A 15,227-nucleotide genomic window follows, 5' to 3' on the forward strand; every position below is an offset into this window, starting at 1 on the left:
AAATCCTTATGTGAGCTCAGTTGTAAAGCAGAAAATCCTGAAGATACTTTGGCAGAGGAGTCTAGCATTAATAGACAGTTTCCTCTCATGTGGATTCCTAAAGCCAGGACTCTGATTCAGGAGAAAGCACATATACCCCATCCCTCCCCCTTGGTGGAATTTTCATTTTTTGAGTTTAAATCCAAGATGAATGATGTGTTTTGTGGAAACAAATGGAGGTCTCCACAGAAGTGAGGAGATACTGAGTTGTTACAAGAGGAGGCCCCACATCTTATTTCTGTTTTGCATTTTTTTGCCAGCCTTGGAGGATGTCATTAATGTTGCCCTGCAATAATCCTGAATCCTGAGAAAAATTTAGCAACCATAGCCAAGAATAACCATAAGGCTTTCTTCAGCTACGTCTGTAACCTAAAAATAGGACAGATGTGTGCTGAACTAATTGTGGATGGCATCACACGCATACTGACCCCGTGGAAATTGCAAACCTACTAACATACAAGTTTGGTGAAAATCTCACCCTCCATCCCCCCAAGCATACCACAAACCATGTCTTCATTATCTCCTCCTCCCTGCATCTCCAAAGAGCAAGTCATCAATGCTCTCTATAAGGCTAAGACTGCGGACTCCATGGGACCAGGTGGCATTCCAGACTGTGTTCTTAATATTCTAAAACAAGAGCTAGCTACTCCATTAGACAATCTCTTCAACCACAGCCTGAGTACTGGCTTTGTCCCCATTGAATGGAAAAACAGTGACTGTTATCCTCCTCCACAAGGGAGGCTTAGCAACAAACCTGGATAACTATAGACCCATAAGTTTAACCAGCCTCATCTGTAAGGCGATGGCACAAAGCATTGTGGACCTCATGAATAAGGATATAGGTGAACTCCAAACCCTAGATCTGTCCCACTTCATTTTGTTAAGGGAAGGTCATGCCTGATAAACCTGGTGGACTACTTCAAGAATGTGACCAGAGCCATAGAGAAAGCTGTTCACACAGCCTATCTGGACTTGGCCAAGGTGTTCAACTGTAGCCCACATTCTGGCATCATTGAAAAACTAACCTAGTTGTATATCACCCCCATGTTGTCAGGTGTGTTGCAAACTGGCTCTCACAGATTGACAACACTCAAAGGGGGAGACTTTACCTCTTCCAACAGACCTGTCAACAGTGGGGGGGTCCCACAAGGGTCAGTGCTGGGCACTGTCTTGTATACTTCTCAAAAGTCCAGGCCAAAACAGGGGCTGTGGCTAACCAAGTTTGCAGATGACTGCAAATTAGGTGCTATCGTTGAATCCCCTACTGATATAAGAGGACTTCAAAAGGGGCTTACACAGGTTCATATGTAAATACTAGGCTAGCTGCCATGAAGGGCAATTTTAAATCTAGCCAATAACCCAAGGTTAGAATCAAATCCTGTACTTTGTGTCTATAAGGTAAAAACAACATCTCTGACACAAATCTAATGGAAATGCTGCACATCTGCATGTCAAGTGGGACTAGATTCATCCATTTCAGGGACCTTAATCTAGCCTGTGACATAAACAGGACCAGCTGGAGAGATGGATACATCTCTCAGAGGTTGCCACTCTTCTGGAATAAACTTCAAATCCATATCAAGCAGAGCACCTCCATGACCATGTTTAAGTGCAGCCTGGATGACTGGATGGGAAACTATAAATTTCTGCTGGGGATTGTCCTGGCGTCTCTCCTGGACATGGGTAGTCCTTATTAGAAAAACCTTAGGCATATATGATATCTCTCATCTATTATTATATTGGGATTTAATAGCTAAACTTGTAAAGACTCTTGGGTCAGTAACCTAGTAACATCCTATGAACCTAAAGAAGCTGTGTTTGGACCTTTTGCTACTCAGACATTCCCATCAACTGTCCAGATTTTCACCGAATGTCCTGATTTTTGTTTCATATTTATGGTCTGTTCCTTATAAAAATTTGTTTTTCTGGAAAATCATTGAGGAATGAAGTCACTAAAGACAGATATTTGAGCTTCAGACCTCATTTTCTTCAGAAGATCATGCTCCTGCATAGCAACGTTTTAAGTTTATAAGAGCAATTTTTAAAATCTGCTCCTATTTTCAGGCCTTTGCACCCCCTCCAAATTATTTTTGCCTTTGTTCTTTTGCTAATAGCTTGAGGGGGATGTACTGTGTTACTGAAGCAATATGATGAAAGAAGAAAAATTAGTTCAGACATTTAATTAACTTTTTCAGGTTTACCCATTTTAAATCAAATAGATCCTCTACTCTCTCCAGAAAACTGTCTAAACAGTCTCTGTGTGCTTCTGGCAAACAGGGCACAGAGAAGAAGATGGCAGGCAGTGATAAACATTAACACAGGCATCTAGTCAGAAAAGGGGACAATCTACACATTTTCAATGACTATACCTGCATTGTCCCCCCGCCCTCTTGCAATTATATCCCTAACTCAGTCCCAGACACAGGACCTTAGTCTCTTCCATGGCAATAGCATGCTATAACCCTATGAATAATAGATCCAGTGCCTTTAGGACCCAGGGGCAAAGGTGCTTATTTTAGATTTTTTTCTAATTCCTGAGAAAAAATGTGCCTGGAAACAAGTTATAGATCTTTTCTTTCTCAGACTTTGTGTCTGGATCACACCATCAGTTCTCTGTATTACCCTTTTGGGTTTTCCACTGCTCTAGGACTTTTCACAAAGAGCCTAGCCCCTGAAATAGCCCTTTGCATACTTCTTGACATTTTCATATGGTTTTATTTAGTTATCTTGCTTGTATCTGTAGGGTGTTTTCCTGGAAGTCAGGAGACTTTTCTGACCAGTCTGGAATTCAGGATACATATTCAAAACCCATGTTTGGCACTCTAATACCGGATTGGGTTTCTAGGGTACATGTAGACCCAATATTATCATCCTCTGGAATTTCAGAATCCAGTTTTGGGCCTCATCAAGAAGGAAATATTTGGGTGGAGACTGCACAGAATTCAGGTCTTCCTTTTTCCTCATGTCCCAACACAATCTTTGCCAACAAGTTCTTCATATTTTTCTTGGAGACCAGTTTTGGTAAGGTTAAAAAGGTGCGGCCTATGGGGCATGTCAGGCCAAAGCACATCTGTTTTTGAGGGCTACTAGCTGGGATCTGTGCTATATTATTTTTTTCTTAATTTTTATTTACCTGCTTTATAGGTTCAACTAAGGAAACAACAAAAAGGGAAAAATAAGATTTCAAACAGACTAAAAGTGCCAGCATTGATTTGTTCTAAAGGGCTTTGTATTTCAGTGGCTTGCACACTACTTGGTCGCAATAGTTTCAGGTTCCCCTCCTCCCAAAGCTGTAAATAGTGGATATTTTTTCCTCTTTCTCTGTCATTAACTTGTTTAATGCAAGCAGCAAGTCTTTTTGCTTTCTCTAACATTCAGTTTCAGTCCGGGAACAGACCGTTCTTGTTGTCATAAGACACTGACCTGGAGCATCGCAGAATAGAATTTTGTTCCTGTCCACCAGTACAAATCATGGTTCAAACAAGCTCCATTCACCTTTGCTGCGCTCCACATCACTCCGCTCCCCTACCCTACCTTCAAATTCCTCCCCAACTCCACTATCCATACATTTATTTTAAACAAGCCAATCCCCCCAATTCTCAATTATCTGGTCAGAACCCAGCTATATCTCCACTCCTCCTACCAACAAACCTACTGCACCCATTAATTACAAATACTCATCAGGTGCTCTGCTTAAATATCACTGTTTAAACTCCCCTACCATATATAGATTCATAGATTCATAGATTAGTACTAGGCTAACTGTCCTCGGGGACCATTTTAAGCCTAAACAACCCCCCCATGAATCAAACCCAACCCCCTTGTGTTTTGTAAGGTAAGCACCAGCAACCATTAAACAACCCTCCCCCACCCCTATAATTTAAAACATTCCCTCCTGCCATAATTCCATCATAACCCATTCCAAACTGTCGACTGTCATCTGGCCCCCAACTATCTGATGCTAACTCTACTGTGTATCTTGTAAATAATCTCTTACAGTTAAATTGCTTTTTACTAACTTGGTCTTGAAACTTTGTAACAAGTTAATATTTTGCTGTTCATTGGCAATCGACCTCTAACTAACATTAGAGATAACAAAAAACAGCAAAAGTCTGCAACAAGAAATAAAAGCAAGAGCAGTTTATTATAAACTTTCCAGTAAAAACGTAAAAACTTTGTGCTTTCGCCTTATAAACCACGGGCTTCTTCAGAGTTATTTAAGCAATAACTTGATTTCATTCATGTACAAAACTTCCTAAAAGAGGCAACCAATCAGTCCTGAGTACTAATTAAGGTTAATTAAAATTAAAAGATATACACATCATATTTCTTGACATAAATAGTATGTCAAAAACAAGAAAACAATTTAAAAACATTTTTTGCAAAGTTATGCCTTTATCACTTGTCCTTAATAAACAAAGGCACTATCTGCTGACTATACTGTGAATTTTGTAAAGAATCTCTTAGTTAAATTGCTTTTTACTAACTTGGCCTTGAAACATTGTAACAAGTTAACATTTTCCTGTTCATTGACAATTGACCTCTAACTAACATTAAAGATAATATCAAGAAGGGTTAAGGGTCGATGTATCAACTAGATGATATTAGCATGTCCAATCGTTGGGGAGAACCACTGAATATGTTCAACAGAATATTGATATTGTTTCTGCAGTACAAATGGCTGCAGTGCCCACTTGAGTATGGCATCAACAGAATGGAGTGTGTCTTCCAATAAATCATTCCAGTCAATGGGGAGGAGTTTCAGTGGCAACAAACAGTGTTGAAATTGAATCTCTCCAAGAGAGTCAAAGTGAAGAAGTGGGAGCTGTTGAGAGAAATAGCAAGAGGAAGAGGAACTATCATTCATATGTATTTTTCATCAGTCCTATTTACTTGTGCTTTTATTTAGATTATTTAGATCAATTGTTTTAACTTCTTACTTTTCATTTGCAACTTTGGAATGAATTGTTCAGGGGTATGGTTGCTGCTGACATTTGATTGCATTATCCTATTATGCTGTACTAATATTGAATTTCATTGGTTGATTAGTTTATTGCCTTAAATTATTTGTATATAAATACAAGGGTTTTAATTTATTGAAATTGTCTGATGAAGTCTGGTCACGGTTACCAGACGAAAGCGCTTACTTTGAGTGTAATAAATTTGGTTGTTTAGCTGGTGTTCCTAGCCTCGTTTGTTGGATCTGGTTTTGCTGGTTTTATCAGTGTTCCTGTTTGGTTACAAGTGGAAGAGGAGACAAAACAGGATACAGTGGTTCAGGGACTTGCAGCCGCTCTACCGAAAGGTGAATTGTGAAAATGTGGTTATTCATCTTTCTAAAATGACTCTAACTCAGGCAGGTTATGCACTTTTGAATAAGGGCTTTCAGTTTAAACCCTCTGTTAGTGACTCAGTAGTGGACATAACAGATTTGAAATTGTTTGCAAGAAATATGAGATCGAAACTGATGTTTAAGGATAACACTAATATGAGTCAGGTACATAAAAGATCTAGTACAGTTATCCCTATAAATATTCCAGTTACAGCATTTTATAATATATATGTGAAAAACAAATATGTGAACTGTATGAAAAACGAGATGATGTTTAACATTATAATCTAATGAAGGATGAATATGATTCTTTGTTGAAGTTACAAATGACTAAAATATTATTAAGCAAGCTGGTAAAGGGGGTGCAATAGTAATTTTAGATAAAATGGATTATCTAAGCTATATGAATGAATTTCTGAAGGATGAGCAAGTTTTTAAGAAAATAGGAATACTATGAATAATTTAGAGTAAATAGTTATCTTTATGATCTACAACTACAGAATGAAATCCTGCTTGATGCTTATAACTTTTTATATGTTTCACATCCTGTTATACCTGTTCATTATGGTTTGCCAAAGATCCACAAAGATGTATGTTGTCCCCTTATGAGACCATATAGTTTCAGGTAAAGGTTGGATTACTGAGCCTATTTACATTTGGAGGTTGTTCTTGGTCCTTTTTTGACTACAGTGCAAAGTTTTGTTCAAAGACACTGGTGATTATTTTTTTTTTTGGAAAAGTTATATAATCGGTATGAAACTAATGAAATTGATGATTTATTTGTTACTTTGGATATTAACTCCCCACTCATAGTTATACCTAATTCTTATGGCATATAAGCAGAGGGGGAGTTTTTATTTATTATTAATAGTAATTTTGTTAGTAAAGGTGTTGAGACCATGTGTCATTTGCTAGATATTGTTCTAACTAGTAATGCTTGTTTGAAAAACAGTGATTCAATTAAGTGTCAAGGGTAGCAGTGGGTACGTCTGTTGCTAATACCTATGCAAGTATAGCATTAAATCACTGACATGAAGAACATATCCACAAGGAACATATGCTATTAATATTCTATTTTATAAACGTTTCATCGATGATATCTTTTTATTATGGAAAGGGGATGATCTTGTTTTAATTGATTTTGTTAGTCATGTGGAAACTACTACAGATTTTCTTAAATTTAAACTTACTCTAAAGAGTATATAAAATTTTTGCATATTAAATTAGTGGAACAAGAGAATAAGATGTCAACTAGTATCTATAGGAAAGATGTTCAAGCTAATAGATATCTGCATAGAGGCAGTATGCACCTGCAACATATTTTTAAAGGTATTGTTAAGAGTCAGTTCCTTAGAGTTAGCAGGTTACGCATTGACATAGATTTATGTCATAAACAAATGACGGATATGACGCAAGACTTAAAAGACAGTAAGGGATAGTTTAAATAGTGTCTCTCAACAGGTCATTAGTGATAGACAAGGGAAAGTTGGGCCGTATTTTATGAGTAATGGATATTGGACAACCAGAGATGAAGTTAGAGGAGATAATTCCTCGAGATTTGTCACTTGATATAATAGAAGTAATGGAGTGACAAATGTGATAAAAAAATAACTGTGGGATTTTGATTGCCCATCCAGAATTAAATTAGTAAATAAACCTAATTTTACTTTTAGAAACTGTCAAAATTTGAATCAACAATTATGCCATAATGAAATTGTTAAAGAATGTATATATTCTTAAAAGAACAGGAATGTTACCTTGTTTAAATTATTTTTGTAAATTTTATTAATTGCACTCAGTTTATATATCCTAACAGTGAGAAAAATATAACTTTAGCTGTTATGCTACTTTTAATACTGGCAATACAGTTTATTTAACTACTTTTGTCTGTCCTAGCTTTTATGTGGGCAAATGCACTAGAAAATTAAAAGAAAAAAGAATAACTGAGAACTTGTTGGACAGAAGGGGGATAACTAATTCGAAAGTTAGACATCCCATTGAAAAGGGTATACAAAATGCTTTTAAATTTAGAGAGGGGGTGATATAAATGTTAGAGTGGAAATAGCTGAGTACAAATATAATTATTGAGTTTGTTTGATTTGTACTGATGAAGGGAGTTTTCCTGAAACTTTGCTTATTTTAATCACTTTGTTTAAATAAATTTTATCTAGAGTTAAGTCCAGCATTTTTTGGTTTTCTTTCATTGACTTACTTTGCTGTTGACTTCATTTACATTGAGTGCCTGACCTCTCTGCGTGAGTTATGAACCAAGAACATGAACGTTTTGTAAGGTCATATGGTAGTGATCTATCTTGAGAGGTATAGATTCAGCGTAGGACCCTTGTATTTTGTCATACCTAGCAATGTAAAGCAACAGAAAAATACTAATATGTTTAATATCAGTTTTATTTACTTTCACTAATGTATTTTTGCTAAACATAGAAAGAAACTATGCCAAGCATGTCACCACAGTCATGCCAAACCATCTTTTGGAAGTGTGCCTTACTTAATATTCCTCTCCTCATTGAATGGGATGTAAATGAGACGCACTGAACCAAGAGAAATTATATTCACATTAAAATGCTGTTTTTTTTTTCCTGCAGGAGGAAAAGGGATGAATTTGAGCTTGATAGTGCCACATCACCTGAACATTCAGAATCTGTAAGTTTGATTTTTTTTTTCTCCCTCAGAATTGAGTTACAGGGAAAGCTTACCTTCCCTCCTGTTACATGTGTACAGCCATTAAAAGATAACTGCTAACCATTTAAGCTCACTTGTTTGTCCACACATGTGATTATAGCAATGTATTAACACTTAATATTTATGAGTTTACTTAATGGAGTATATGGCTAAGCCTCCATAATACTTGTGATTGCTTGCCTAATATTATTCTTATGAGAAATGACTACTTGTAAATCCATCCACGACTCCTATTTCCTATTTTTGCAGACGGAGTCTGTGTGTCACATCAATAGTGACCATTGAATGTTCACATCACTGGGTAGCTAGCCCTGTCATGGTAAATGGTTACTTGTAAGTAATAAAGGGAAATCTGAGATGAAATAATTAGGTTCAGGGTTATGTTTTTCTCACAATGCAGCTAAGTTGCATACTGTTACTTCAGCATCAACCAGCCATCAAGCTCAGAATTTACACAGAAATAAGAATGGCATCAAGGAGGTTTGGGGTTACCCGATTTGAAGGGGTATTTCAGAGCTACACAGTTAAGGCTCCTATACATAGCACAAGCAGAAAACCATAACTCAAAGTGAAAATGGATTATGATTAAATAGGGGAGAGAATCAAACAAGGAAAGACTGTGATTTTGGTTGCAGATCCTCAAGGAGAATAGCAATAACCATAAAGTAGCAGAAAGTATTCTATGCACTAAGTCAACATGGGAATGGAGAAAGGAGATTCTGCTGACAGGGATGGCAACAATTAGGGGTGCAGAAAATAGACAAGAGGCGGCTGGAATGTATTGGCGAAAAGTAGCCAAGGAACCAAGATATTGGGAGCAAATGACTAGATAGGTAAAGATGATAGAATGGGAAGACGCTAAGAATTTATTTGGACTGCAGATTAGAGATTGCCTTCCCTGTCAAGGACTGATATAGTATATGCAGAGAGAAAGAAATAGAGGGATACTGAGCAAAAGACCAGCACTGGTAGACTTTTTAGTAGAATGTAGGGCAGAAGCTGCTGTTAAAAAAGAAAAATTAGTAGAGCATACAAGATATTGCATAACTATAAGAATCAATTGGAGGAGGTTACAAAGGATTGGGAAGAGAGACTGGATAAGCAATTCACAAGTAAAAAATGGGGGATATATGTATGTCTCACAAATATGCAACAAAGTCTAGAGGGTTTAGGAACTTTGCTTGCAAGTGTTAATATAAGTATTTTTATACCCAAAGTAGACTCCAAAGAACTTTTCCTCAGGTAGACAGCAAATGTTGGAGGTGTAATGGGGAAGAGAGGTAATTGGGAAGATGTATTCTGGGAGTGTAATGAGTTGTCACACACTAAAGCTTCTCTGCAGACTACTCTGTCAGAGATGCTAGGTGAGCAAATTGGTGTGACTAATGAAAATATTCTTATGAGCTATGATAGTCGGAATTACCTAGACATAGTAAGGCCTTGTTAAGTCTAATTATGGTAGCTACCAAAAAACAATTACTAGAAAATGGAAATTAAAGCCTAAACCAACTGTACTAGAAGTAGTAATTATTTTAACAAATATAAAACAACTAGACTCGGGATATTTAGAGATTGGTAGGAGAAAATTACATAGAAAAAAATGGTAATTGTGGGAACAATACGTGCAGAGGAGGAATGATATTTAAAAAAAGGAAGGATTTGAATGAGCTGTGTAATGTTTGACTGACAATGACTGGATAGATTCTAAATGATGTATGTTTGTAACTAAAATTGTCAATATGGTTTGTTTTCATTTATATGAATGTATAATTGCCTATGTCATATGTGATAACTTAATAAAAAGGTTTCTTGTTTAAAAAAGGCAGAAGAATGACATTTCTTTAGATGCGACATGGGTGTGTGTGTTTAAATGACAGTGCCATGGTTAGGGGTATTTGGCGTAATAGATCATGCATATGGTGCTCTGCACTGCATACCGCATGCTTCAACTGTTAGAAAGATGAGGCAGACCTCTGTACCATGGCAGTAGATCTGCCACTGTGACAGTGTGCACTACATCAGGCAGGCCTTCCCATGGTGCCTTAAGAGCCAGTAGCAATATGTACACAGTTTCTTTTCTCTATCAAAGAGACCAGTCCGATCAGGTACTTCCTACAGAAATAGAAGGAAGGAAGAGTACAAGGTATGGCACAAAATATATATATATATATAAGTCAGAGATAGAAAAGATAATGGAAAATAACACCCTGTTTTGGTGCATTATATGATGAATGTACTTTTTATTGATTTCTGTGCACAGTGGGCTTAATGCACTCTGGAGTAAACATGTTTCCATTTTTATTTCTTCTATTCAAGTTTATTCCTTTATACCTGATAAACAGGGATAGCCTCGCAAACAACTTAAACTCTCTGCAGAGTTCTTGATGTTATCATCTTGGACCTGATTTTCTGTGATATTTACCATATGCAAGAAATTTAGTTTTCCCATATTCCAGTACAGCAGGGACATCTTTTGAGTACAGTTGTAAAGACAAAATACATTGGGTATGTCCCTATCTGGTTGTTTAGTTTTGTAAATGCTTCAAAGAAAAAAAAGAGGGAAACACAGCACTCCTTGGTGGAGTGCTATGAAGTTAAATGATGTGCAGATAATGGGAGTGATAGTTTTTCGAAGGCAATGAGTATTGTTTTGCTATTCTGCTGTTGATAAAGGAAGCATAAGTAAAACTAGTACCATGTCCTAAAAGGGATCTTTTCAGGAAGAGTTCACTTGTTTTACTTGTGCTTTAGTCATACCAAGGCAACGTTAAATTAATACAATAAAGGTTTGGAGGGTGACTTTTGTGATACCATTCTGGTTATATTTAAGGAAGTAGGGAAATACCAGCTGGAACCAAATTCAATAGAATCGTTTCATGAGAAACATAATCTACTCATACTGGGTTATATTAATGCAATGAAAAGTTTGCCATTTGGCTTGATCCTGATTTTTGTTGTTCTTGTTAATATTCCAGCATCTGCCATGCATGAAATGTTTAGGCTACACAGATATGAAAAAAATGTTCAAGACAAAGGGATTAGGACATTGTTTGGTGGTGATGCATGTATAGGGGGTGTTCACAAGCCTCAAAATTGTTAGCTATTGAGTATAGCTTCAACCCACTTTCTACCTGCTTCTCAAGGATTTGGCTGCAAATTACTTAAAGTAACACAACTGAAATTAGAGAGGGCACTATGCATAAAGAGATGGACCTTGCTCATACCAAGTTGCCTGATTAAGCCTTTCAGTCCTGCTTCCAGGGTGTTTATACCTTGCATATACACAAAGAATACATTTAGATTATCCATAGGTTTATAAGTAAGGATTGGACTAGGTTGTTCTTGTGGACCATTTTAAGGGTAGAAAATTTCCCCTCAAAGGTGAAAATCAAATCCTGTACCTTGTGATGTCCTTCCATATCACTGTTGCAGCATTCTTTACAATAGGGATTCCCTGCCAGTACAAGAAAGCCTTTTGGTTGTAAAGCGTACTCTGTATGTCACATGTATGCTCCCAGCTCATGCTGTAGGGTGTAAAGGTGACTTTTGGACATACCATCCTCAGCACTTATTTGCTGCCAGTCCAAATGCCATTTTTGATCATCAGTCTGAACACGCATTCTTTTGCTGGTTCTACCACTTTCAGGTAACTGCCCCGTTGGGGTTTTTGATTTTATATGTCTTACATTTGCCTTGTAGTCTGGTTGTTGGGTTTTATGTTATCCAGAAAGGGGAATGCCAGTGTGGGAGACAGATTCCCATAAGGATCATCACAAGCAGTGTTTATTCTGTTTAGGTGCTTCACACGATCATATGTCTTGCAAGATTTGTCAGTCCTTTGTCCCCAAGATGTTGAGGAGTCTGCTTTCTTCCCTAGCGATTTATCTTGAGACAATGACTTAAATTGTTGGTTAAGTATACCATGGAAGGATCTTTCTGGTCTGAGGGCCAACCATCTACGCAGAAAAAGGCCAAGAAGGTTAGTTCTGATTCTTTGGCTGTACCACTTTCACTGGATGTCTGTCTTGAGGCTGGTAAAAGCCCAGAGGAGCATCAGGTTTCTTTCTCAGATTCCTCTGCTGTGACTGCTTCTGAGGCTGGCATGGATATGACTCCACACATGTCCATTGAGGTTTTGCAGACATCCATTTAGGATGTACAGGGGGAACCATGGCTGGTTACTAAAGCGCATGGGGGTTTTCCTCAAGTTTTAGTTAGAGAAGATGTCCGGACCATCATTATTGAGTGCTGTCAGGAGACACGTGATTTTTAGAGCCAGAGCTGGTTTCTGCCAGGGCCGTTCTCCTTGGCTTCCTGGAGGGCTTTGCTGGCCCTTCCTCCTCCCAATCATCTTCTTGAGCTTTTACACTGTACCTATTGTAAAGAATACTGCAATAGTGATATAGAAGGACATAATACAGTTGTGTAAAATCTTACTATAACATCCTTCTATTCACTGTTGCAGTATCCCCCCCCCCAGGTCTTTTTCTCCTTCAGGATGTGCTTCTTGCGTACCTTTAACTTAGACTGTCATTTCGAGTTTATATCACGTTATCAAAAAATGAAAATAGCGAACACTATTTCATCTGCCCCAAAACATCTAAACATGAAAATATCGAACATTCAGAACAGCTCTGAAACACATACACACACCACAAGAGCATCATACAAACAGCAACCACACACATACACTTAAATTCCTACATCTAACACTACACTAAACTAAACATACACTACTATCTACCCACTTACCTTAACCCAAACCCTAACGTCCATCACTATCGCACACTCACCTAACCCTAACTCACTTAAACCGCCCCTAACCCTAACGTCTGTCACTATCGCACACACGCCTAACCCGCACCCTAACCATAGCTCACTTAACCCGCCCCTAACCCTAATGTACAAACTATCGCACACTTACCTGAACCCAACCCGTAACTTTCCACCACAGCGCCAAGAATAACCAAGGCACAGAAACAGCCAACTGAATTCTTTCCCAAGGAAAGAATTTGCTGTTCTGCAGCTTCGCTATTCTTAGCGTTCGCTGAATAGTGTTCAATATCAGAACATTCGAAGTTTTAATACTTCGATGTACTGATATAGACCCGTCATTTCTACTGAGGCTTTTAAGTTCTGAGGATGGTACATCTGGACTTCACCTTTATGCTCTACACCAGTGATAGAGAACCTATGACACGCGTGTCAAAGGTAACACTCCACACCATTTTGCCTGACACAGCAGCATTCACCAACCTTTGAATTACCAAAGAAACTGAACAAAAATACAAGAAATATGTGATCCTACACTTATTTATTAAAACTTGGCAATAAAAGTCATTAATTTATGTTAATCAAATCAAATGCAATGTGTTCCATATTTTTTCAGTTCAATTCAAAATTATTATTAAAAGTAGGGTAATTTTTGGTGTACTATTTTAAGCCCAGTGCGCATATCATTTTCTCTATTGTAAGTCACTGATTTTTCTTTTATAATGCATAGCAGCACACATGATTGGACTGTATTTTTTTAAATAAATGAATATGTAAAGAATTGTTTCACTTTTGTTTGGGGTGGGGGAATGACACACCAGCATTGTCAAGATAGGCATTTTCCAAATTTATGACACACCAAGCCCAAAAGGTTCACCATCACTGCTCTACACCGTGCATGAGGAGTATATGTGTGATGTACAGTGTACCCTTTACAACCCGAGTCACTGAAGGATAGGTCAATAAATAGATGAGATTTCCCCATAGTTGTCTACATACTGAGTATATGTGCTTTCAGTATACGATGGGTTCTGTTCACAGGATTAGGACCACATTATAAATGTGCTCCTAGAGGGATCTTGGTCTGATGCCCATGCAGGCTTTTTTATGACCCAGTTGCTGCCACTGTCATGTTCTACCCCCAAGTGCTAAGACACCCTTACCTAATGCCTGCCTGCAGTTCACTTGTTTCAAGTGACTGTGTGTGCTCAGGTCACCTCATGAAGGAGACAGGGAATTGTCTTCCTCCCCTCTTACTTGGTATTCCTAGTACATGGATTCTGAGGATCCTGTGTGCTTTGTTTTGGATATGGGCATGAATAATGAGACATAGTATAGGTTCATTGGTGATTACTAGGCTAATGGCACAAGAACCTTCGCAAGCCTAATCGATGGTACTCGGGATGACAATATTGTGTCTTATTCCCCAGATATGGGATGGGGAAGTATCAGGATAGTGGGTCTTTGAGTGCTGGAGCCCTGAGTCATTTTACACACTGCCTCTATCCATGAGAGACATAAGCAGTACCCCGGGAGTGAATTTACATTTCCCCATCTATTTATCCAAATTCTTTTTGAAGAGAGTGAGTGATGGGCTTTGTTTTACTAAGATGAGAAGTTTATTCTGTAGCCTTTGAGATATGAATCTGTCCCTCCAGCAATTTCAGGTAGTCAAAAATAAAGTTCAGGTCCATGGAATGCGTAACTCTCAAATAATGTTTTTTGCATATATGCAACATTTTCATCAAGGCTGGATCAGGGAATGCCTTCTATTTCAGGCATAAGTCACCTCTCAATAAATCATATGAGATGGAATAAAGGGATATGACCTTTAGTCAGTTTGCATAAGACACTTGTCTCATGCTTTGTACTTTTTTAGTGAGAAATCTCTGGGGCCACTTCAGTTGGTGTAAGTGCTTGAATAGGTACACGCAGAAAGGAGCATTGTACTTGATTATGGGCCTGATGAGGGCCAAGCAAATGGCACTATGACTTTGGCTTTACTTTAGTTGTCTGTAGCTTCCATCCTGGTCACCCCCACGGTAGAAAAACAATCTTGTGAGGTCATCTGTAATTTCCCAAGCAACTGCTCTGCTTTCACCATAGATCTTTGTATAATAAGTGTGAAATAAGGACAAAGAACATTTGGTTATCCATCCTATGGAATTTGTCCTAAAGAATGACATTTGTATAGAGCGGAAGCATCCAGATTCAGCTGTGCTTCCAAAAAGGCAGATGTGCTGTAAAGATTCTCAACAAAGTGGAATGATATCTTTATGAAGCATCTGAAAGTGGATTTGTCTGACCTATTTGATCCGGCATGGGTCTCACAAACCCAGCCTCTCTCAACATTTGGAACTAAAAGTTTTTGACATGATGAACA

At 37.9% G+C, this 15,227-nt stretch overlaps 1 protein-coding gene across 1 annotated transcript in view; it reads left to right on the forward strand.

Annotated features, from left to right (window-relative positions):
• The window catches only part of LOC122797014 (synaptonemal complex protein 2-like), a 1,143,152-nt gene that overhangs the window by 383,730 nt on the left and 744,195 nt on the right, over nucleotides 1-15,227 (forward strand). Inside the window, exon 10 of the mRNA XM_044065784.1 lies at nucleotides 7,975-8,032. Within this exon, the coding sequence (XP_043921719.1) occupies nucleotides 7,975-8,032 (58 nt within the window). The remainder of the gene's footprint in view (nucleotides 1-7,974; nucleotides 8,033-15,227) is intronic.

The sequence above is a fragment of the Protopterus annectens genome, chromosome 3.part0 (assembly GCF_019279795.1).
Source record: "Protopterus annectens isolate FY-2018-M chromosome 3.part0, PAN1.0, whole genome shotgun sequence".
NCBI classification, from domain to species: domain Eukaryota; kingdom Metazoa; phylum Chordata; order Ceratodontiformes; family Protopteridae; genus Protopterus; species Protopterus annectens.